Raw genomic sequence first — 25,169 nt, 5'->3', positions numbered from 1 at the left:
GGCTCTAGGTCCTCGCAGGATCTGACAGCCCCGCAGAAGATCCGGGAATGCATGCCCACCTGCTTCCCGAGCGCCTGGTGCCCCGCGCGCCCCCGCCCGCGGCCGCCCGTCCAGGCTCCCCGTTACCTGTGTCGGGGTCTCCGGGCCATGGCGCGGCGGGCGCGGGGCTCAGCTGGGAGCCGCGGAAACCGCACGGGGCTACCGCCTCCCGCTGCCCGCCGCCTGCCTGCGTCCCTCCCCCGCTGCGCAGCGGCGTTCCGCACCGCCTGGGCGAAGTTTCTCGGGAGAAAGAACAGGAGGAGGAGGAGGAGGTCGCGGAGGAGGAGGAGAAGGAGGAGGAGGAAACAGGTTGATATTAAAATGTAAACTCTGTAAACAGAGATGCCATCAAACAAAGAGCTTTGGACACTCCCCCTCCCGCCAAATCTGGCGCCCCTGCAGTGCGCACGCGCCCTGCCCGCCGCCTCCGCGGTCGCCTTGGCTGCCGCCCGCCTGCCCGGCCGCCGCTCCCCTTTGCCTCTCGCGCCGCCGCGCTGCGCCCCGCGCGCCGCGAGCCCCGAACAGCGCGCAGGCGGGGAGCCCGGGGCTGGGGAGGGGCGGCCGGGGGCCGTGGCGGCGCCTTTTCTTGCACAAATCCCGCTCCCGAGCAGCGGCCGCGCGGGCTCGCGCCACGTCCCGCTGCGGCCGCGTCCCCTTCTCGGCGGCCGCGCCACCGTCGCCCGGCTCGGCGTGCCCCCGGCACCAGCTCCCCGAGCTCGCCGGGCTCTGACTCACTGTCCTGGGGGCGGCAAGGGCCGGAGGGGCGGGGGGAAGTACTGCATTGGGGACTGGATTTTAGGCAGGGTGTAAGATTCAGCTCTCTGGAGATGAAGTGGAGGGTGGGGAGAAGTAGTAAGGGACGGGAGCCTGTGTTTTCACTGGGCTGTTTTTTTTTTTTTTTAATCTCTCCAATTGAACTTGTTAGTGACAAAGGACACTTAAATGCAAGTGGGGCTGCAGTTCTCACCGCTCCTTATGGGGCATCCGGGAGGAGCTTTCACTCCTCTGCGAGATCCTGGAGCCAACACAGCCCACGCGCCGCCGCCGTTTGGTCACTAGCACTTGACTCTCACCCGGGCACACGCCCGGCCTCACCCACCCTGCCCGGCCCGGGCGGCGCCCACCGCACACCTCTGCCCCCGCACCACCCCTACAGCGCGCGCCCTGGATCGCACACCTGCAAAATCCACGGGGTTCCAAACTGAACTAAGGAAACCCCACGTGTGCTGGCAGGGTTTTGAAAGTTAAGAGGTTTGTGATCCGGAGGTCGGTATCCAGGCTTAGCGTAGTTTGGGGACTCTGTTTTACGAGATAAAAATCATCGAAGACTTTTTGTGTTCATTTAACTAGGGACTCTTGAAGAAATAAAGGGAGAAGATAAGTGCTGAATTTATAAGGATTGATAATTGGGGGATTTTAGGGGAGTTTTAGTTTTACTTCCGTTTATAGACTTGTACCATTGGGGATTTTTTTTTTTCATTCTCTGTACACACTTAATTTATTTTCCCTTTAATCTTATAAGTTGAGACTTCTGCTGACTGGGTTTGTGGGTGTCCCATGTGCTCCGGCAGTTTAAACTTAGCTCAGAAAGCATTTTTCTTACTAAAAAAGCATTTTCTTACAGAAATGAGTCATAATTTTATTAAATGGTGAAGCATGCTAGGTTTCAAGACTTTATCTGGTGTTTTAAACTTTGTTTCTTAAAAATTGTAATATAGTTTAAGTCCTTATCAAAAAGTGTTAGTTGCTAGCAAGGCTTTAACATTACTTTCTTCCTGAGGAAAAAACACCCCTGAAACAAAAATTATTGTAAGGTATTTCAGTTTGCAATTCTGAGAGATAAGTCACTTGCGAGTCAATATATTTTTAAAGCCAATATTTATTTGTAGATTCTATAATAAAGTTTCTCCACGTCAAAAATAAAATAAATAATAATAAAGAACAAACATGTAGAAATTACTCCAAAAGGAATTACATTCCGTCTTTGGGATTACTTTATGAATCTAACTGGTGATTCCCAAACTGAGCCTCTCTGGCACAGAGTATAAGAACCCTTCCGAAAATGAGTTCATTTTCTCAAGATAATTAGGAGGTACAACTGCTCTATGATTCTTAAACTCCTTTTAGGTAGAAAGATATCAAAATCAGTTTTATCCCCTTTATTCACTTTGTAAATCATTTTATGTGTCTTGGGGATTTATTTTATTTTCATTCCCCAGGCAGACATTTTGGAATATAGTTTTGTATTTTTCCTTGTATGTGTAACATAAGCATAATCCAATAAAGAGTATATGTGCAATGATTCTTACTAGGCTAATGTGGGATATATTGTCACCTGATAACCATATGGCAGGATAGAATCAAATGGAGTTACCATAAATTCTTGTATAGATGAAAATATGTTTTCAAAGCTGTTACAGAATGTTTATTACAACTATACATTTTCCCTTCCACTTATAACTATTACAACTGTATTTTTAGATGAAAACTTTATATAGTTCATCACTCTTCTTTTTTTTTTTTTTTAAAGATCTGCCTCATCAGTTATTTTAGCTGGGGCTGGGTTGGGAAAGGGCTAAATTCACATACAGACTTTTATTTGCATTGCATCAGACAGAGGTCAGCAACTTTTCTGTAAAGGGCCAGATAGTAAATGCTTTAGACTTTGTGGGCTATATTGTGTGTTCTTTTTTTTCCTCCTCCTCCTTTTTTTTTTAAATAATTTTTCGAAAATGTAAGAAAACGTGTATAGCTCGAGGGCCGTATCCAGCCTATAGGCCAGAGTCTACCAACGCTAGAACAGTGGTCTTCAGTCTTCAGTGTGTGTCACAAACACTGAGTGTTCCTGTGAAAAGTATACAGTCCCAGGCAGTGCCCCTAGAGACCATGAGTCAGTAGGTCTGAGGTAGGGCCTAGGAATCTGCATTTTAAATAAGTACCCAAGTGCTTTTCATGGACGTGGTTTCTAGACAACACATTGACAATCTCATTATGAGAGAGACAACAAGAGGGTTCAATACACTTTCACCTTTGCGAATTGTTGCTCACCACCTTCCCCCCACCTCATTCTCTTGCACCTCTCCTTAGCTAAAGATTCAGTCTCTCCAATCCAAAATAATTAAATTCTGTGAGAAGGTTGATGCCAGTGACCACAGGACTATGGCAGCCGACTCTTTCTTCCTGTACTGCTAAACTTCAGCCTCAGATTAGAATTTGAAAGGAACCACTCATCACTCGCTGATCATCATTAGGATTCTCCTCCGTGAGAAAGCAAGCATTTAAAGCATTTTGTTTTATTGCTAACCATCAGAGAATGGCTGAGAGGAAGAGACATGCCTAAAAGGTACAAATGTCATCTTTTTTTTGCTCTGACTGTTGAAAATCCCAAGCATGGGGTGGGCCTTTAGTACCTGTGGTCAGTGTCCCAAAGACAAGAGAGGCTTGTCAGTGTTGGGGACAGACCGGCCCTTTGGGGCTCCCTGTCTCTACAATCCACCTCTCCTCACCTTTTCAACACATTTTAGTTCAGAGCATTCTTTAAAGGGAAATAATCACAGTAAACACCAAATGGTTACTCCCCATGATTCTTGATCATTTCAGTTAATGAACGACTACTGTAGCATATAGAATTGAATCCGTACGTTTGAGATAAACCTCATGTCAGCTCACAACAAGCATTTTAGTAATAACAGTGGGGGAACTGCTACTTTAGTGCAATATATTTCATAGAGCCTCTATATTAGATAGTGACCAAATACATTTTTATCTTTAAATGATTTCTGGGTTTGGCACCTCATTTGGGATTTCCACCCTCCAGATTATATGTTTCTTGGACAAACAACCTGCCTGTTTTCATCACCATTTGAACTGAGTCTTGGTTAAAAGCAATGAGTTTTTCCATGATAAGGGAAGGGTATTTCAGAGGATGAGAAAACCGTGAGCAGAAGCACAGGGTCAGGACCTACAAGGCAGATTCCAAGCCCAGGGACCAAGGAGCTGTCTAGATTGACTGCGGCAAGGAGAGCTTTGAAGGCCGGATTAGAGGATTAGAGTGTGGTGTGTTGAATGCAAGAGCTACATTTTCAGGACCGTGCATTTGGAAGATTGATTTAACGGTATGGTCAGACGGACCATAGTCAGAAGAAGAAGATGAAGGGGAAGAGTTCAGTTAATTGGTCTGGACTAGGACAGTGACCCTAACTGCAATGAAAAGGAGGGGGTAGATCAGAAGAACACTGGCTGGGCAGAACCTTCAAGATTTAGCAACTGATTGGCTGGCTATTGGAGGCACCATTCATAGAAATAGGGAAGTCAAGAGGGGAAGAGAAGTGTGTGCTATGGAGATTCAAAGAGGAAAGTGAGTTTAGATTTCAGTATGTTAAGTTTGTGGTTTCTTATGGAAGTGATCCAGGTACAGTTCTTCAGCAGGTGGCAGAGAATGTGGGACCCTTGCCTGCTGGAGAGGCCAGGCAAAATTTTGTGAGCCAGTTGTTAGACACAGACATGATTAAAAATTAAATGTTATAAAACTACAATTAAATATGTTGTATGCCTAAAGGTAATACATATTTAAAAGTCATAATCTCCTCCTTCTTTTTTTTTTTTTTTTTTTTAAAGATTTTATTTATTTATTTGACAGAGAGATCACAAGCAGGCAGAGAGAGAGGAGGAAGCAGGCTCCCCTAGAGAGCAGAGAGCCCGATGCGGGGCTCGATCCCAGGACTCTGAGATCATGACCTGAGCCGAAGGCAGCGGCTTAACCCACTGAGCCACCCAGGCGCCCCCTCCTCCTTCTTTTTAATACATTTTATTAGTATGTCCGCTCTTGGGGTAATTTCCCCAATACATGTGCATGACGGAAATACTATGTAAGGTGTGCTAATGTGCATATCTTCCCAATTTTGTGTTCAGTCAAGTCATGCGGGTAGCTGGGGTTGGCTATGGTTGGAGTATTTATACCACAAAAAGTGAACAAAAGCTACAAATAAGGGCTCCCCAGCCTCCAGAAAACCTGTTGTTAAACATTTACCAAGGCAACGCTGGAGAAATAGTCTATTTAAGAGCTACCTGCATGAAGGCGATAGTTGCCCTATATTGTGGATTTGCTAATACGCATTTGTTATAGAGTTGGTCAAGGGAAAGCCTTTGGAGAATATTTAAGAAGTTGAAAAAGTGAGGTTGAGACTGAGTGTAGGGGCCAGGTGAAGAGACCTGTTGGAGAGGAAAGAAAGTTTTCTAGACATGCATACATAAATGCCTTTGTCTTTTCTTCTTTTGATAGAATTCTATATTTTGTCAATTGATTTTGAAAAGTTTTACTTTGAGAAAAAATATTTATTGGGCAGTTCAAACATATTTGACAGTGACTCCTAATAGCAAACCCATTTTACCTCCCATCTCAGCACACACACACACATACACACACACACCCTCACTTAGAGCTAAAAAAAGTTTTGTAAAACAATAGTACCTCATACTACCAACTGTGCAGTCTATTCTATTCTATTTTTTCTTTAAATTTATTTACTTGGCTGAGAGAGAGAAAGAGAGAGAGCCCAAGTAGGCAGAGTGTCAGGCAGAGGGAGAGGGAGAAGCAGGCTTCCTGCTGAGCAGGGAACCTGATGTGGGGCTCGATCCCAGGGCCCCGGGCCCACAATTCCAGGACTCTGGGGCCACAATTCCAGGACATTGGGACTACGACCAGAGCTGAAGGCAGACACTTAACTGACTGAGCCACCCAGGAGTCCCTATGGTATTCTATTCTGTTCTATTCTATCCCATCCCATCCATCCGATTCTATTCCATCCTATTTTAAATACATCTTGTTAATGAAACCTGCCTTGTTTTTGTGCCCTGGTTATGGGTACTGAACCATAGTTTGAAAAATGCTGCTGAGGGGTACCTGGGTGGCTCAGTGGTTAAAGCCTCTGCCTTCGGCTCAGGTCATGGTCTCAGGGTCCTGGGATTGAGCCCCACAGCAGGCTCTCTGCTCAGCAGGGAGCCTGCTTCCCTCTCTCTCTCTCTGCCTGCCTCTCTGCCTACTTGTGATCTCTGTCTGTCAAGTAAATAAATAAAACCTTAAAAAAAAAAAAAAAAGAAAAAGAAAAATGCTGCTGAGAGGTTGAAGGCCTTACCTCTTTCTGCTTTAGGAAATCTGCTTTAGGGAATTGCTCACCTTTTCCCAAGTGATAGTCCTATCTTTCCAAAGCTTTGAAGAATCGTCCTGAAAACCAGGGGTGCCTGGGTGACTCAGTTGGTTAAGTGTCTGCCTTCGGCTCAAGTTGTGATCCCAGGGTCCTGGATACAAGCTCCTTGGGGATCCTGCTTCTCCCTCTCTCTCTCTGCCTGCCCCTCCCCCTGCTTCTGTGCTCCTGCACCTGAGCACTCTCTGTCTGTCAAATACTGTTTTAAACAAAGTCCTGAAAACCTGTTTACAGAAGTCATTTTTCTCTCGTGTCTTCTCACAACTGTTCTAGCCAATTCCTCCTCCTCTCTCCACGCTCCCCCCACATATGTTATAAAAGTAAAATAGCAGATTTCAAAGTCAGTGGACAAAATATCAAGTTTTATTAATAGAGATTTTAACAACAACAACAACAACAGTCACACCTACAGGCTTACTGGAGTAACTGAGTTACAAGATCCCAAGCCCCGTTCTCTGAAAGTACAGGCAGGATACAACTCCTCTGAGCCCCATATTCCAGACTTTCAAAATGTGGAGATTATAGTAGAGAGCTTTAAAGGTGCTTCCAGCCCTTAATTCTCTGTTTCTCCCTAAAATACCTAGGCAGCCCATTTTACCTCTATCTACTGGACAGTGTTTCTGCAGTTCCTTTTTATTGGTAAACGCATGGAGAGTATCTACTCAGTGTCCCCCGTGCGAGCACGGGCTTGCAGACACGAGAGGGCCTTTGCTCGAGAATTCTTGCACATTCGGGGCCTCTTTTCCATGTCCATTATCACCACCTCCTTCCAGACGATCATTGCTTCACCCTAAACTAGCACAACACCCCCGCACTAATGTCCTCCCCTCTGAGCTCGTTCTCCCCAACCTATCATCACCTCTCTGCCAACACAAGCTCACTGTAACCCCTTTTGGCAGTTTAGTCATCTGGTTAAAAATCCTTAACTGGCCCCTAATGTTGGGAAGATCAGATCCGAACTCTTTAACTTGGCATTTTCGGGTTTGAGCTGGCTTTGGCCTCTGTGCCTACACAGCCTTACCCTCAGGGGTGGTGGTATGTAGTAACTGGGATGGTTCAGGTACTGACCAATCAAAGTGGGCTGCGGCCACAGGCACCCTGGAGAGCTCTACTGGGGGACACGGGCTCAATGTCTTTCTGCTGTACAGCGCATGCTCCCTTCCAATCTTATCTTCTACCAGGCCGGGTTCATTCTGCTTCCTCCCCAAGAAGCCATCAGCAATCTCAGGGTCTTTACTTATACCATGCCTCCCGCCTGCAATGCCTTCTTTGCTCCTCCTTGCTACTTAAATGCCCCCCATCTTTCAGGCTCCACTGAAGCCCAAAATGCCTTCTGAAGTTCTCCTAGGCTTCCCTGCTCCACAGTCACTGCTCCCACCTGTGAGTCCTGTTAAAGCCCACCTTGCCTGCCTTTTACTGAGCATCTGACTCTATGACCTTTCTTTGTTATTTACTTCCTTTATCTCTGTCTTTAATTATTATAATGTGCCTTATCTCATCTTTTGTCTTGATTATCAGCTAGAGCAGAGAGACAGTATCTTCTATCTTTCTTTTCTTCTTTCATTCTTTCTTTTTTTTTTTTTTAAGATTTTATTTATTTATTTGATAGAGAGAGCTCAAGTTGGCAGGGCGGCAGGCAGAGTGAGAGGGAGAGGGAGAAGCAAACTCCCCGCAGAGCAGGGAGCCCAACGCAGGGCTTGATCCGAGGACTCTGGGATCATGACCTGAGCTAAAGGCAGAAGCTTAACCCACTGAGTCACCCAGCCGCCCCTCTTCTATCTTTCAATATGCTTAGTTCTAGGACTGGGTCTTGCATGCAAATATGCACATAAATGTTTTGTGCAATAACAATTGGTGAGGAATTAGTCGGAGCTGTTGTGTGTGTGTGTGTTTAAAATACACTTAAAAATGCCTTACCTTTGGGTTTTAGAGTTTGCAACAGGCTTTGCCATATATTACCTCACTCAATCCTTATAGCAGTTCTTGTCTTTCTGCCTATGTTTTTTGTTTTTTTTTTTTGTTTTCCCTCTAGATATTACTTTTTCCATTTTGGGGTCGGGGTAACTGAAGTTGAGAGAGGTGAAATGATTTACCCAAGACCACACAGATAATAAATTGAAGAGCGTCCTTCCTCTCTCTTCCCCTGCCTTATCCTTATCCGAACCCGTAGTCTAAGGAAGGGAGGGAGGAAGTGAGGAAGGAAGGGAGGAAGTAAGAAAGGAATAGCTTTAGGATAGTTATTATTGTTATTACCATCACATCAAGTGGACTACATAATTTCCAATGTCAACCTGTTAGGATAAAGTATATCATTACTCTTCTCTTCCCATTTAAATGTATTGCTAGCAATATAAAAAATTTGTAGAAGTGTAAAACCAATACTACAATGTTGTGTCATCTATGAGGATTACATATTTTGACTTACTTTTCATTGTTAGTTCTAGGAAATAAATAAAAATAGTTAACTGGCCTATGAAAAAAGCCATTCTCGGAATTGTCTTAATTTGGTTTAAATATTTGTGTTAAGCAAAACATTTTACTTTTCGTAAAGAAAATATCCTTTAGAAAAAATTTGTCCAATTGCTTCTAATCCTTTGGATTAAACTTCTGAAAAACTTCCAAAGTGATAGCTCTTTGGGAATGTGGGGAAGCTCATCTGATCCTGTTTTAGGGTCAGCCTGAGTGAGAGAACTTTTGTAATGAAGGTAATATTTTGTTGAAAAATATTAGGTACATCAAAGTTCTCCTATAAAAGTTTTAATTTCTTTTTTAGTCAGGATTATATATAGTTTCTTTTCTGAAAGCCCTGTTGGTGCTTTTTCTTTCTTTTAAATACCTGAGAATTAAAGATATCTTCATAGAACAAGTACATATGCAAACTGCCTTGAGAAAGAACTTACTTTTAATCTTTAGACTTCTGCACTTTTATTTAACAATTTGATTTATATGGATATATGAAGGAAGTGTTACTAATGTTTCAAATTTAAAAAAAAACCCTCATTACAATGTATTTAGGGGTACTTTTAAGTCTGTGAATTTCAGAATGTTCATGATGGTAATGTTGATTCAAATCCCAAAGAGTAGATAGATTCCTTTGAAAACGTAGCATGGGAACAGATTTTCTTCATGCAAAACCCGATACAGTTCCTGTGTGCTGGTCTCTAGTCTTGTGCCATGTGATGGATTTATTGTGTCCTTTTGAAGACCGTCAACAGGTTTTGCATAGAATGACTCATTCAGAAGAACATGCCAAAGTTTTGAAATTAGACCCGGACTGGTTGTTGGTGTCGTCTCGCAGCAAATGGCACAGCCGCCCTTTCAGTGAGTCAAAGCAGGGACTTGGGAGTCACCCTAAATTTTCTCTGCCCCAAGATCCAGTCAAGCACAAATTCCTGCCAAGTGTACGTCTTTAACAGCCAATGATTTCTCTCCCTTTGAATCCCTCCTACCACCACTTCCGGCGAGACGTTTATCTACCCCAGAAGCTTAGTTAACTTCCTTAAAAGTCATTCTGTTCACAGTTGTCAGGCAGACAAATTTGTAAACAGAGACCTGGACAACCTGATCCTTGGCTTGAAATCCTGCTTGTGGACCAGACTATCAGGGTCATCTAGAAAGTGTTTTCAGAGGACACATGCCTCCCTGCCTCTGCCAGTGTCTCCTTCACCCTAAAGCACAACCTGCCTACAGGGGAGGAATCACAGCCTCCTACGACGTTGAAGCCCAAGTCAGAGACCACTGCTTGTGCCACCCCACGTGCCGTGGGATCTGTGTTCCAATACCTTGCTCATTCTGATCCTCTGCTAGCCCTCTCCCTGCTTCCTTCTTATAGTGACTAATTCCTGCTTGTCATTCCAGCCTCCGTTTAGAGGCCTTCCGCTCGAGAACATCTTCCACGGAATGCTGCGAATGTCTCAGGGCCTCTAGCAGAGTGCTTATGTGAGGTTTGAACTTGGTTTCATGTCTCTCCCTCGTCCGCTGGACCAGTGGGTCTCACAGTTTAGAAGCCTAAGAACTGCCCTTCAGTGTGCAGACTCCTAAATCACCATCATTCAGAGTCGACTCAAGAGGCCTTGCTGGGATCCAGGAATCTGCGTTTTTAATAGGCAGAATCAGGTGATGCTGATGCTGACGTTGTGGTTTAAGACAAAGGCACCTCAGAGATCAGTTTTGGGTTCGAGTACCTTCTATGTAACAGGTCCTTTTCATTTCACAGACATTCCGTAACTATTTGAGGCACTGAATTCGAGTCAACATAGTTTTTAATTCAGTGGTTATGTCAATTTCAGGATTGGGGGGGGGGTCCTTTGCTTGCCTCTCTACCAAAAAAATTCCTGCCTTCTCTCTGGCTGTCTCCGAAGTAGGAGCACCTTGAAAGATCTTAGTAATTAAGAAACTGAGACTCAGGCCAGTGAACAATTAAAATTTATCAATAAAATGAAATGTGATATTATCTGTGATTTTCCCTAGCTACATAGATAATTGGGTTTCCTGTGGAACATTGCCACCAAATAAAATTTAATGCCAGCCATGGATCTGCTTTAAAAAATTTTTGTGGCTATGCTTTAAGAAAGTAAACAGAAACTGATATCCTTAATTGTAATAATGTATCTTATTTAACCTAATGTATCCAAAATACTATCATTTCAATGCATAAATCAGTATTAAAAATTATTAAGAAGATATTTTGCATTCTGTTTTGGTACTAAGTCTTTGAAATCTGGTTTGCATATTATATTTATAGCACATCTCAACTCAAATGCTAATTTTCATCAGAAATATTTGTTCTGTTTATAGATTTCATAAAATGTACAACTCAAAAAGTAAATTTACATATCCAGTTGTTTCGAACATACTTAAAAAATTTTTAGTAGCTGAAGCAAAAGTTAGATTTTAAATTTAATATTAAATTAATGAAGAACGACTAAAATTTAAACTGCAGCTTCTTGCTCACATAAGACACAGTTCAATTGCTCAATGGCTGTATGTAGCTAATGGCTACGGAGCATGGAATTGTTCAAGGTCAAATACTTATCAATAAGCTATCTTCAAACTATTCACACTTGCTTTCATTGTTTCCTTAAGGGTCAGATTTCACTTTTTCTAATAGGTTCCATTTAATTATTCAACATTAGACTTTTACTTAAATACTTAAAATTTTACCTTGAAAGACTGATAGGCTGACTGGGTCAGGGACAGTAGGCAGGGTAGCAGGAGGGCAGAAATACATATCTGATTTAGAGTTCGAGACCCTGAGTTTTCCCAACACTCCCAAACAAACTGTACAAGTTTGGACAAAATGCTTAATGTTTAAGCCTGTATCTTCATCTATAGAATGGAGATGACACCTATTTTATGCACAACCCTCCAGAATCAAAGTGAGAATCAAGTGGTTAATATATTTCAAAGTATTTCATAAACTTTGGATAACTTATTTTTAGAACACAAATATGGTTCACAACCATTTAATTGAAACACTACACTAGTAGCTACCATTTATTAAGCAATTGCTATATGGCAGGCATTTTGTAGGCTAACTTAATTCCGAAAGCATCCTTGCCAGGTAGGTGATATGATCTCTGTTTGACTGAGAAAGAAACAGAGCAGTTTAGAGTTTAAGTACATGTGCAAATTTACATGACCTTTAAAGTTCAGAGCCAGAATTTTAACCCAAGCATTTTTGATCCCAACACTGTGGGCTTTCCTAGAAACTTTAACTCCACTGCCCTCCCTCCCCTCACCCCCAGTAAGAAAGGTAAGGTCCCTACATTTCTTTTCAATTGATGGAATAAGATAATCCAATGATGATTTTTGGAAATAATGAGTGAGCTGAGAATATAACTCATTTTGAGAGTGGTTGTGGAATTTTAGGCCTATCCAAGGGTTAGCCCATTGCAGCAAACAGAATGAAGAATAACCCCACAGAGATTTTTGAATAAGGATTTACTCCAGATAATTTCCCAGAGAAGGAATACATGACCTTCTGAGGTTGGTAATTACTGGCATTTCTGGCTTTGAGCCAAGCCTGGAGCTGTAGGAATGAGTTGGCAGTGATTAGACATATGCTCATTAAAGAAAACAACTGGGCTTCAGCAGTACTGCAGTCAGGTTTCATGTAAATCTACATGCTTGTCCTTTATGGAATATATAACATGATGTTCAGAGAAGAAAGGGAATCAACAGTAAACATTCAAACCATCAGAGGTGACCAGCGCTGAAGTCGGCTACTTCCAAAAATCAGAAAGGCCAGGCTCTGATAGGTCACATAGTTTAGACACCCTTTTGAGCCCATATTTGCTCCCAAAAGGAGGTAAGGCATTTCTTATAGTGTGGTTTACAAAATTTATGTTGCTTTTGTGTATAGAAATAAATCGTATTTGTCAATTTTTTCTTCAGGGATTGAAAAGATTTTTCAAGTTTCACAGCGAGCAGAGTATCATGTTAGCCACGCTGTGTTCAAATAAACAGAGCATCCTATCACTTCATTGGAGGCCAGCAAACGTTGGGCTTACTCTGTGATGGCCGTGGTAGATGGGGTCACCCTGTCCATCACCTCTTCAGAAAAGAGTCTCCCCATTGCCCTAGCTCCTTCTCCAGGGTGCCAGGCAGGCCAGCCTCCACTGTTCACCCTCACCTCAGCTGTTTCCCAGGCAGCCAAGAGGGCAGCACAGTGGGAAAGCCTTGAGGACCTCCTTCACTGTCAGCAGGGACAACATCAGCAGCAGGGAGCGGCCACCAGCAAGTCCTTCAGCGTTAGCGACAAAGATGAATGGGACAAGTTTCTGCCCTGACAGAGCTTAGCGAGGGAAGGCCAGCACGCAGTGATTATCATACCATGTGCATTATGTTCCTGAGAGAGAGCTCAGGTTATGCATAATTATAAAACAACCAGAGAAGATGTTGGAGAGGTTTTGCCCTGTAGAGCCCAGTCTAATGTGTTTTCAGTCGACTGGCCCGTCCAGATGCTTTCCCCGTCCACCTGCACATTGTAATCCTGGGGTGCTATCAGACTCCTTTTCCAACTATTGCCTTGAATTAAATAAGCATATTGATCCATTTATAACTAGTACCCTGTAGTGTGGTTTTGTTTTTGATTTGGGGGTTTGGGAAAGAATAGGCCCAGGTGAGACACTGGAGTGGAAAGCCTCATTGAGTAGGAAATAAATCCTAGTGAGCGCAGCCCACTGGGAGGACGTGGGAAGAAACTTAAGAGGTATCCTGGCCCTTTTGGGTTTGCTTAGGTCCTAGTCTGCCTCCAATAAATGTAGTAACCAGAATGTGCACATGATAGCACATTGTAAAATGTTTTAAAAAACATTTTCTTCAGGGACGTCTGGGGTGGCACCGTCGGTTGGGCGACCGGCTCTTGGTTTTGACTCCCGTGATGATCTTGGGACCATGAGATCAAGCCTGGTGTTGGGCTCTGTGCTCGGTGTGGAGTCTGCTTCAGATCCTCCCTCTCTCCCTCCAGTCCATTCTCTCTGTCTCTCTCTCTTAAATAAATAAAATCTTAAAAAAAAATTAAACAATAAAATAAAATAAATTTAAAAACCATTTTCTTCAAACACATATGCTTTTTTGGGATATCATTGACATCTTTAAAATTACATATTGGATTCTTGTTTTCCTCATTGTGAAGTCATGCCGATGCCCCTTGTGAGAGCAACTTACCCAAGTGAGGAGCATTAATCCACTGATGGTATTAGGACCTCTCTGTGTTGTTCCATATCCTGGGATGAACTCCATGTCCAAGCATGTGATCCCAAAGGCTTATTTACTTTGGCTGACCAAGAGATTAGCTTCTGCAATTACTTGCCAGAAGGAATAAAACTTTGGGTCAATACGAAAATGCCATTTTCACATTGCTTTTCCATCTCAGTAGAACTCTAAAAGGACCTTGATTTTGGAAGTAGCACCAAACAGTTTAACGGAGAGCTTTCCAATGAGATCATAGCTTGGCGGTCACCAGGAGGAAGAGAAGGATTTTTAGGGGACTCTGGTCTCGTCTTTGGGGTTGGCGCACTATCCCTCCTGCTGAGCTGTTCTGATTAGCAAGTTACAACTTTGGGGATGGTGCTCCTAGGGATCCAGAAACCTAGCAAGATCTCGCCTATGTCCTGTTTTCTCTTCACATTCCCCAGCCCTGCCGTTTGGACTGGGGTTGACTTGGAAAGGAAGCTGCCTTTGGAGACATATTTCCCCTTGAGAAAACTGGGGTCATCTGAAGGTAGGTGAACCCGGAGGCAAAGACAGAAAGCTGACAACCCTGAACCAACTGAGAAATCTGTGGAGGGTGCTTCTCTTCGGGGTCACATACGACAGTCCAGCATGATTGGAAAGACAACGTTACCTTAGGAGTATGATGGCAGATAGCTTATCTGTATAAAGTATTCTGAGCCTGTATGAAAATTCATTGAAGGAAGGAGGGGTTGGGGAGTGGAACCAGCCGTATGCATAGTATTTGTGTACAATCTAATTTCCTGACCAGTGTTTATATTAAAATACTACCAGGATGCTGTCTTACATATTTTTATCAACCATGACTTTCTTTCATGAAAGGTTTTTGGTTGATTTTTTTTCACCTTACTTTAGAGCTCCTAATGGAGAACACTTGCAATCTAGTAAATACTAAACATTCAAAATTTATTTTGGGGTTCAGACCTGGGTCTGGGGGTAGACTTGAGGGGACACATTAAACTCCATGTAAATTATAATGAATATATTCATTTCATTTTTAAGGGGAGAATTTCCACAGTTATTTGATTCACAAAGTCATTGGCCGACCCTACAAGTGAGCTAGTTGATTATGTGTTGTTTTATAGAATGAATTTAATTCTGTCTCAGGGCATGGATTGGAAAGCAGGCAGAAATCCTAATCCAAATCTAGTTTTTAAATAACTGTTCAGTCCATAAGTGTGAATTTGGTGGAACTATAGTCAAGTATGTCATCTGCTACATACACAGATGAGAGACAAGTGGAAATATTATTTTTATAATCATTAAAAATAAAATCATGTACTTTCTTCCAAAACTTAAAAAAAATTCTATTTCAAAGAATTGGGCCTTTTTTTGATTTCCAAAAAAGATGAGCCCTTGTGTAACATTTGAGTATAAGAACCGAGTTAACCTTTTCCTCTCCCCAGAAATAAACATTAAACTGAAGCCAGTCAGAATTCTAGTCATAAGCTCTTATTTTTTGCACTTGAAGAACTGAAAGCTTTCTCTGTTTGTTATTTTCTGAGGGAGGGGGTTTCCTGTGTGTCTTTCTGAAGCTCTGGGGATCCCCTCATCTCTTTAGTCCTAGTTACCTTTTCCTTCACAGCAACCATCCTTTGGACCACTAAGGGCTACCATGGTCATTGTTTGCCACCCCCTGGCAGAGCTATCTGCAGTTTTTCATGACTGAATGAGGGTACTAAACGGTAAGGAAAGAAGTTGTTTGGCAGGGTCATGAGAACCCAGGAGGGAACAAACGGGGGCTGGTTCAGCATGGGAGGCAGCATGGGGACCGGGGTCTTGGTGGGGCCTTGGCTGGCCCTCTTCCCGGAAAAGAGCTCAGGGCTCTGGCACCACCAGCTCCTGCTGCAATTCCAGGAATGACCACTGGGGCATAGGGCCCACCTGTCAATTTGCATTCTCCCTGAGTTGGTAATGTAGGAAATCTAAAACCTGTATCAGTTTTTCAAACTATTACAGCTATGAAAGATGCATTTTTCTTTTATGCCTGATATCCTAGACTTTAAACATCACAAGTGGTGTTTTAAATGTATTATGGGTGCAGAGCACATTATTGTAGTTCAATAAAGAATTCTATGTCTCCATTACACAGACTAATCACACCTCCAGACATATTTACCGTAATTTTCCCAGCTGATACAGTTTAATTAATGATATAAGGACATAATTACATGTTTCAGTGATCTTTCACATATTTACAGGAACTGCTGTAACTAGCTTAATTAGAGTAATTATGTAAATAGCTGATAATGCACAACAAATTACAGAAAAAAAGTCTCCTGGAGTCTAGCGTGTTCATTTTCTAAGCAAGCTTAGAAAAGGAAAACATTTACATCTGGGGATTAGAGTTAAGACGACATGGCCTCTATATTTTGTTGTTCCCAAACCAGGCAGAACATAACTGGTAGAGGTTTAACAGTTAACTTTTCTTCCTTTTGTAGTTCAGTTGCAGACCTCATGTCCGTTGTTGTTCTATGAAATTGCTCATTCTGTTCTGCCACTGGCTCGAGTTTCATGATGAGTTTTCTGTCACGTTGGTCGCATCCTGCGCTCACTGAGGATGGGAAGGGTACTTAGGGAAGAGGTTGACAGATCTCACACATCTTTTTCATTTCCTTTCTTGTCCTTTAACTGATATCTTCTGTTTTCATCCATCACACTCATACACAAAGACATTTCTCTGGATCAGGATCTCAGAGCTCCGTCTGTAGGGAAACACATCCTTGGAGAGTCTGTCATTGATGTTCTACTGTGTAGTTCTAATTCTGGTTTGCCCAGGGCTCAATTCCTTTTGATGTTGCCTTTCCTACTGAAGTGATCAGTCTTTTAGTCCGTGAGAGGAAGAAAGAGCCTGCTTTTAAAGCGAAATAATGCCCCTCCTTAATCAGCTGCTGTGTTTCCATGGATTGACGCCGGGCCCGCCCTCTCCCTGCCTTTGCCTTGGCCTGCTGGGGACCCATGTCCTGGTCCTTCTTGGGTAAGAAGACGTAAGGAAATTCAACGGAGCCAAAAGAAGTATCAACCTTAAGTTGTGTATTGGGTCAAATTTTATTACAATTTGCTCCAACGAGTGACTCTTACATGCTCTGCACTTTCACCCTCTGCCTGTTCTCAGTCTTTTACCTGCCCTGCCTCATTCCCAATGTCTCAGCTCAGGAAGCCTCTCCCATGGCCCTGCCAGTCTCCTGAGTGTCCTGTGAACACATTCCAGAACCTATGCGTGTGTTCTTTTTTTCCTTTTCAGTCTCCTTTTCTACTGGATTTTACCCATTTTGGAGGTCCTTCTTGAGTTCACCTTCTGCATGAAGCCCTTCACTATTAGCCTCAATTTCTTTCTCTTCCAGGACACAGTCTATGCATGTAAATCAGTTAATTCTGTACTGTTGTGCACCATGCATCCATCCCTTCTCTCCAGTTGGATGGAAGCCTCTTGAAGGAAGGAAGCTTATGTCTGGTACTTCTTTATGCCCCACTGGGGCCTAATACAGTGTTGGTTACACAGCAGGCATTTAATGAATTCCCATGAATGAGTCAAGTGTAATAATCAAGTGTGTTTAATCTGCATGTGGCTGTGCAGGCTGGGTATGCACAATGCTAGGGGGCACCATTGAACATCAGCTTTGCAATACTTTTTACTGTCATGTCGGGCCCTTTCTTTTCACTGCTGCTTGCTGTAGTCACTGATGTCTCTAGCTTTACCCTTACCAGTTAGGCACACTCTGACGAATGTGCAATTAGTCAATTCTTTTCCATAGCAAGATCCAGTATCCTCCCTTGAGTAATTCACAGGCTAATCGGAGATGCAGGCATAGAGATAAATCATTGCTAAATCTTACAATGATCAAAGTATGCAGAATAGATAAAGAAGATGTGGCATAGAGATGAATAGATATAAATATATACATGATGGAATACGGTTCAGCCATCAAAAAGAATGAAATCTTGCCATTTGCAGCAACATGGGTAGAGCTGGAGTGTATTATGCTAAGCAAAATAAGTCAGGCAGAGAAAGACAAATACCATGATTTCACTCATATATAAGAAACAAAACAGATGAACATAGGGGAAGCTAAAAAAAAAGAGAGAGAGAGAGAGGGAGGCAAACCATAGAGACTCTTAACTATAGAGAACAAAGTGAGGGCTTCTAGAGGGAGGTGGGCAGGGAATGGGCTAAATGGGAGATAAGTTTTGAGAGGGCACTTGTGATGAGCCCTGGGTGTGATATGTAAGTGATGAATCACTAAATTCTGCTCCTGAAACTAAGATTACACCATATGTTAACTAACTAGAATTTAGATACAAAGTTGAACATTAGAAAAAACAAAACAAAATAGAATACTGTATTCTAGTAAAAAAAAGGTATGCAGGAATTACAGAAGTGGTGTGGGGAAGGAAGTAACCTTTAAATTATAGAATTAACAAGACTAACTGAATGTTGGGCTGAAAAGGGGGTTGGGAAGGGGGTCTAGGTAGCTCCTAGGTTTCTGGCCTAAAGAATTCATAAAGGATGGTGCATCTTGTGAGAGAGGTGATTCTGGATAAGGAGGACAAGGTTTGAGGAGAAAAGAACATTTGGGGGCCTTTGGAATGCTTATGAGAGATGGGAGAGATGGGAGATGCCCAGTGAAGTATGATTGACTTAGTACCAGAAGATGGAAATATAAGAAACGTCCACATCACCTGCCCATGGGTGGGGTTGTGTAGGGTGTTCAGCTTTCAGAGAGAGAGAGAGAGAGAGAGAGAGAGAGAGAGAGAGTGAGTACAGGACAGGAAAGAGAAGAGGCCAAGAGGAGAGTCACTAGGGTAGTGGGAGGAATTATACCAAGAGCAGAGTATGGGCAGAAGAGGCCCAGGAACTCAAGGTGTCACAGGCCGAGATATGAGAATTAGGGATAGCCCATTCCCAGATCTTGCTTTAAGCAATCAACAGGGATGATTTCTTTTCTTTTCTTTTCTTTTTTCCCAACAGGGATGATTTCTACTAAGCACATCCAAATGTCAGTCTAAGCATGGCATTTTCTTTGCATATGAAGTGAATGGATAAACATTCCTTTTCTAAACTTTTTCTTACATTATTTCTGTGTAGAGTAAGTCTTTTGGTGAGTTGTTATCTGTTTAATAGGAAAATTGGGTTAGGATTAAAATGAAACAGGTGTCACTTAACTGAATGTGGAAAGTAGGCTGAGGTGTAAGAACTGACAGTGAGGTGAGATCATCAGGACCCACTGGTGGGCAAAGACGAGACAGAATTGCTCATCTTGTTCACAGCCCTGCCCCGACGACCAGTTTCCTGTTACAGTGAGCTGTGCATGGCTCCCTTGATCCCAAAGCCCCTTGCAGCAAACCCAAATTCCCTTCCATTTTCATAGGTTTTTTTCCTCCACTATCCTCTGTTTTGCTTATTCAAAGTCTATTTTAAGTGTTTATTACATTGTTGCTTTAAAATTTCTCATAAATGGCTTCAAATACCTTCTATATAATTATAATTCTGAAATTTTATCTCCAGTCTGGATCTGTCTCTTGAACTCCAGACTCATGTAGCTAAATGCCTGGTTCTCATATCTGGATCCTTCCAAGTCTTTCCTTTCTCATTAAATGACAGCTTCATTCTTCCAGTTATAAAAGTTGGAGGTTTTCCCTCTTCATAATCCTTCAAGAAATCTTATTGGCTCTATCTGTAAAACATATCCAGAATGTGACCACATCTCACTATTCTCATTGCTATAGCTCTATTAATGGCCCCTGTCATATCATCTGTCACCTACAATATTATACTATGTTAATGGGCTGCCTTCAGTCTAGTTTGGGTACAACAGCCCAATCCTTCTTTTTTTTTCTTTTCCTGAGGTATTGAGTATTCCTTTAATATATTTCTGTGGCTTAGAGAGAGAATTTTTCATACACTGCTTAATTATTAAGTGATAAACCAATTTTTTAATTTCAATTTTTTATTTAAATTCTAGTAAGTTAACATATATGGTAAAATTGGTTTCAGGTGTGGAGTTTAGTGATTCATCACTTACACAGAACACCCACTGCTCATCACAAGTACCCTCCTTAATACCCATCTAGCCCATTTCCTGCTCACTGCCCTTCATCAACCTTCAGTTTGTTCTCTATCATTAAGTGTCTCTTAAGCTTTGCTTCTCTCTCTCTCTTTTCTCTTCCTTTATGTTCATATATTTGATGAGTGAAATCACATAGTATTTGTCTTTGTCTGACAGACTTATTTTGCTTAGCATAATAGATTCTAGCTCATGTCCTTGTAAATGGCAGGATTTCCTTCTTTTTGAAGGCTGAGTAACATTCCTGTGTGTGTGTGTGTGTGTGTGTGTGTGTGTGTGTGTACCACATCTTCTTTATCCATTCATCAGTCGATGGACATTTGGGCTCTTTCCATAATTTGCCTATTTTTTAAAAGATTTTTATTTATCTGTCAGAGAGAGAGAGAGAACAAGAGCGTGTGCACAAGCAGAATGAGAAGCAGTCAAAGGGAGAAACAGGTTCCTCGCTGAGCAAAGAGCCCAACACGGGACTTGATCGCAGGACTTCTGCGATCATGACCTGAGCCAAAGGCAGATGCTTAACCATCTGAGCCACCCAGGTGCCCCAATAATTTGCCCATTGTTGATAATGCTGCTTTAAACATCAGGGTGCAGATGCCCCAAAAATCCTTTTAAAAGATAAATCAGACCATGTTACTCTTCTGCTTAAAACCTGATGTTTTTCCAATTTAGAGTAAAAGCCCAAGATGCTACAATGACATAAGTATATTTCACCACCTTCTTGCCTCCTGTACCAACTTTGTCACCATATCTTCTTATTGTTCTTGCTCAGGACACTCTAATCACTGTGACCACTTGGCTGATCCCAGAATATTCTAGGCGTGCTCCCACTTTAGGGCCTGCTTTTTCATCTGTCTGGATATTCTTCCTTCCATCCATATGACTTGCTCCTTCCCTTCCTTTAGGTCTTCATCAAAATTTCTCTTCTCAGTGAGACTTTCCTGTGTACTCCATCTAATATGATATTTCAGTTCCCCATTCCCAAGTTCCTAATGTCCCTTGCTTGCTGAATTTTTCTCCTTAGCAGTTAAATATATCTGATATACAATATGTTCAGATTTATCTTTGTAATTGCCTCTTCTTGAACTAGAATATAAGCTCAAGAGGGAAAGACTTGTTTCTTTGTTTGTTTGCTTGTTTTACTTCTTCACAGCAGTATTCCCTTTGCCTGGAAAAGTGCCTGGCATATATTGGGAACACAGTAAATATTTAACGAACGAGTGAGAGAATAAGGAAGACACAGTGACTTTGCCACAACCTGTCATAAACTGTCTCTCATCTCTCCATATCATTTGAACAGCTTAAAAAATTCCATTTCTTTCCCAACATTTCCTCTGTAAAGAATTCATGAATTTTATCTGGTACACATGGGCTGGGTATGGAATAGCTCAGACACTTCTCTTCTCTTTTTTCTAATCATCATCACAATACCATTATTACTTTCTGACCATGCTTTTATGTTCCAGGGACTAGACCAACAGCTTGACATACAGCATTCCATCTAATCTTTACAGCAACACTAGAATGGAGATATTGTCCTCCTTTAGAGATGGAGAAATGAAGAGTTAAGGAGGTTAAGAAATTTGCTTAAGGTCATACAGAGAGCAAGTAGTAGAGCCAAAGGTCTCAGATGGCTCTCATCCCTAATTTCCCTAAGTCTATATTTTGTATATTTAGTATAGATGTGTAAAAATGGGATGATTTGAAAATGGTTTAGACCACATGTTACCGGGAAACATAATGAGCCCAAATATAGAATAAAGTTACAGAAACTAAATAAAACATTCTTTTAAAAACATATGCTCAATTAAGTAATTCGAATTATAGTAGGCACTGCTGGACTCAGAAGGTTGTTTATTTCAATGAAAAATGATAGGCAAGATCTCATGCTGACTAATTGAAAAAGAGATAATGAACTTTGCATTTTTCTTAAAAGTCAAAGGTCAATTTCTCCTAGGCTAAAGAATAGAAATAGAAGAAAACAAGACTATAACTAATGTCATTTTGTCTTAAATATTCTGGTGACATTTTAGTCAGTTTTCTAATGGAAGTCATTTAGCTCCCTAGGATCAAGCAAATGAATTTAAGAAGCTAGTTCTTTTTTTTTTTTTTAATGTATTTATTGACTGTGAGGGTGACACATTTTGCTGTTCATTCAAGTAAAATAAAACATTTAATTTAGAAAGCTGGTGACAGGAAAGGATTTGACCAAGATAATAGATGTTTTAGAATGATAACGTGGAGGCATAATTTCTTCCTCACAGAATAAGACATTTCAGTTCTTCCCCTCTTAACATTTCTACTCCTTATTTGCTTATAAGGCAGGGCTTGAGGGGCATGGGATTGAGAACAGAAGCTCTGATGCCAGGGACCTTCTAACGGCATAAACTGAAGTCAGAGATACTGAACACATGTTTAAAGAGGTTGTTATTTCATCATGGGTTTTGTAACTTCATAGAAGAGACTTGAAATTAGTATCTTATACTTAGAAGTGGATGTTTTATTTCTTCAACAGGATTTTGTAAGAGACAGAGAACACTTTTTTAAACAGTAGGAGCATGCCACTAACTTGGTGTTATACCAGAAAAATACGAGGTTCCTTGAAGTCATTCAGAGTAACACTCCTACATAAACTTGTCACCTTAGAGACACTACACTTCCTTTCTTTCATTTAAAAAATTGGCAACTCTTCTTTCTAGGTCAATTACTACATGCTTCATTCTTCCTTTTAAGCAGCTAATGGAAAAGAAGTAGGAGTAGACTAATAATAGATAATAGAAAAGATAACTTCAAATGTGTGCAGGCACACTTTGGTCAGAGTACTTGAGCTGGAAGCTAAAGGAAATGCTCTAGAATTCTACAGGAGAGCATGTGTCTCGCTTAGACTAATGAAGAAGACTCCATTACACAAACCAGACTATGGCTATTCATTAGCACACGGTATTAGTCTTGTTATGATGTGTACAAATAATTTTTATTTTTCATATGGCTCATTCAGGCAATGACTACTCAACTGTTTCCCCATTTTTTTTTTCTTACCAGAATTCATTTAAGATGCAAGCACAAGAGCTCTAATGACCAGGTAATGGAAAATATTGCTTTGGAAAAATGGAGCTGACCTCTGGTCTACCTACTGTTCAAACCTTTAAGATGTTAACGAATTCAGTATTTCCCCCCCTTTCTTTTCATTTTTTAAATGAAAGTTTCAGAAAAATGAGTTACTCTTTGTTTTTGTCTTTTCTTCCATAACACATTTAGAAAGGTAGAACCTCTTACCTTGATAATGTAGAAAAATAGTTTTATAAATAATTCCAGAAATTGTCCTTTCTTAACTGAAAGAACAACATGATTGGAGACTATAATTACAGATAATTTGGGGGTCTTTATGTGCCCTTTACAATTTTCCTCAATTATACTATTACTCTGATTATTGTTCATCACCTTTCTGCATTTGCAAGGCATGGGCAATTATCGTGTCCTGCTTTCTGAATTTGTTCTTAAGTAAGGATTTTGCTTGTGCTCTTAACTTTCTTGCTACCCTACTTTTTTGCCCCACTTTCAACCGCTGTCAACACAGCTGATGCCTGACTCAGAAAGAAGTCATTCTTTACTCCAATGTCATGGCAATCAGTTCACTCTTTCCTATAACATGTCATGACTCTTTTGAATACTTATTCATCCATTGGCACCTGTGCTAAATACTGGCCATGAAGAAGTGAATGGATCCTGGTTCTTGGATTTGAAGGGACAGGTGGTCAGGGGGTTGATGTTTGTAATGAACGTTATCACATTGTGATCAGGCCTATGAGAGCAATGTGTATAAGGGATTACAGATGAAAGACTTTACAGTGGAGGAGATACTAAGTTGGGACTTGTAGAAGTCTGCCAGAGAGAAACACAGGAGAACATCTCCTAAAGAGGAACAAGGATAAGGGAAAAACATGGAAATATAAAGTAAAAAGGGTATGGCTCTGTGGGGACCAGGCAGATAAAGAACATGAATGAGTGGGCTAGGGGTGACTCACTGGAAAGGGGTGAGGACTATGGAAAGATAGAGACTTTATGCCACGTCTAAAGCAGAAAGCCATTACTTAGGTCAGCAAGTCACTGCCATACAAAAATGTGGACAATGTTGGCAAATCCTACATTTTTCACAAGAAGATAGAAATCCTGTGAAATGTCTAAACAAACAGTTTTTTAAACACTCTAAGGCCCAAACAAAACCTGTCTGTAGGATAGGCCTCCCGCTAACAATCTGTGTAGCAAATAATACACCCCAGAGTTGGTTGGTTTTGGGTAGCAAGAGCAGGCGGATGTTTGGGGGGTGTTGTTGAGATGGTAGAGAATTGTAAAAGATAAAGAGGGGCAGACAGGTTGGAGATATTTCATAAAAGTTCTCTAATTCCTTATCTTGGAAGTTTGGACTCCATTTTAAATGTAACTGAGAACAATAGAACAGTTTTATGTAGGAAAAATGCCATGATGATTAGATTTATTTTAATTTCTTGAAAATATTCATAATAACTTACTTTAAATTTAAGGATTTTATTTATCATTTACTTGAGACAGAGAGAGCGAGAGAGAGGGCATAAGCTGGAGGCGCAGAGGGAGAGAGACAATCTCGAGCAGACTCCGCTCTGAGCAGAGCCAGATCTGGGGCTCGATCTCACAACCCTGACATCATGACCTGAATTGAAACCAAGAGTCAGACCCTTAAACCGACTGGGCCACTCAGGCACCCTTGACTTTTATAAACAATTTAAAACAAATTCTGGAGTTAGCTCTTCTCACAGAAATAGCGTGCACAGGAGTAGATCCAATACTTGTTTGCAGTTACAATTGGAGTTAATCAAGCACTCAGGAATTAAATGAACCATAGGACAACTCTATTACCACCACCTCCACATGTGTTTGCCGATGTAATTGTGTAAATTGGGCACTGGGCTGGAACTTTCTGCACTGTTAAAAAGACTGTCACTGACTTCCCAGTCTGAGCATTAAATAGGATTCAGTCTCGCTAAAAATAAATTGACACGCACAGGTAGAATAAACAAATCGGAACACATCCTTAGACCTTTACCTAGTTGTATGCAGAGCTGGGCCAAGTCAGGGTGACCTCATGCCA

General features: G+C 41.6%; 1 protein-coding gene across 8 annotated transcripts in view; it reads right to left on the bottom strand.

The window, feature by feature from the left end:
* The window catches only part of LOC111147604 (MYB proto-oncogene, transcription factor), a 33,435-nt gene extending 33,100 nt beyond the window's left edge, over positions 1–335 (bottom strand). For all 8 annotated transcript variants that reach the window (XM_022503748.1, XM_022503752.1, XM_022503751.1 and 5 more), the window contains exon 1: positions 127–335. In XM_022503748.1, coding sequence (XP_022359456.1) covers positions 127–149 — 23 coding nt within the window. In that variant the 5' untranslated portion in view covers positions 150–335. The remainder of the gene's footprint in view (positions 1–126) is intronic.
* Positions 336–25,169: the final 24,834 nt, after the last annotated feature.

This window comes from Enhydra lutris, unplaced genomic scaffold, assembly GCF_002288905.1.
Source record: "Enhydra lutris kenyoni isolate GAN:26980312 unplaced genomic scaffold, ASM228890v2 scaffoldscaffold17, whole genome shotgun sequence".
NCBI lineage: Eukaryota > Metazoa > Chordata > Mammalia > Carnivora > Mustelidae > Enhydra > Enhydra lutris.
Note: the sequence above shows the minus strand (reverse complement) of the source record. Positions and strands in the feature narration are given on the sequence as shown.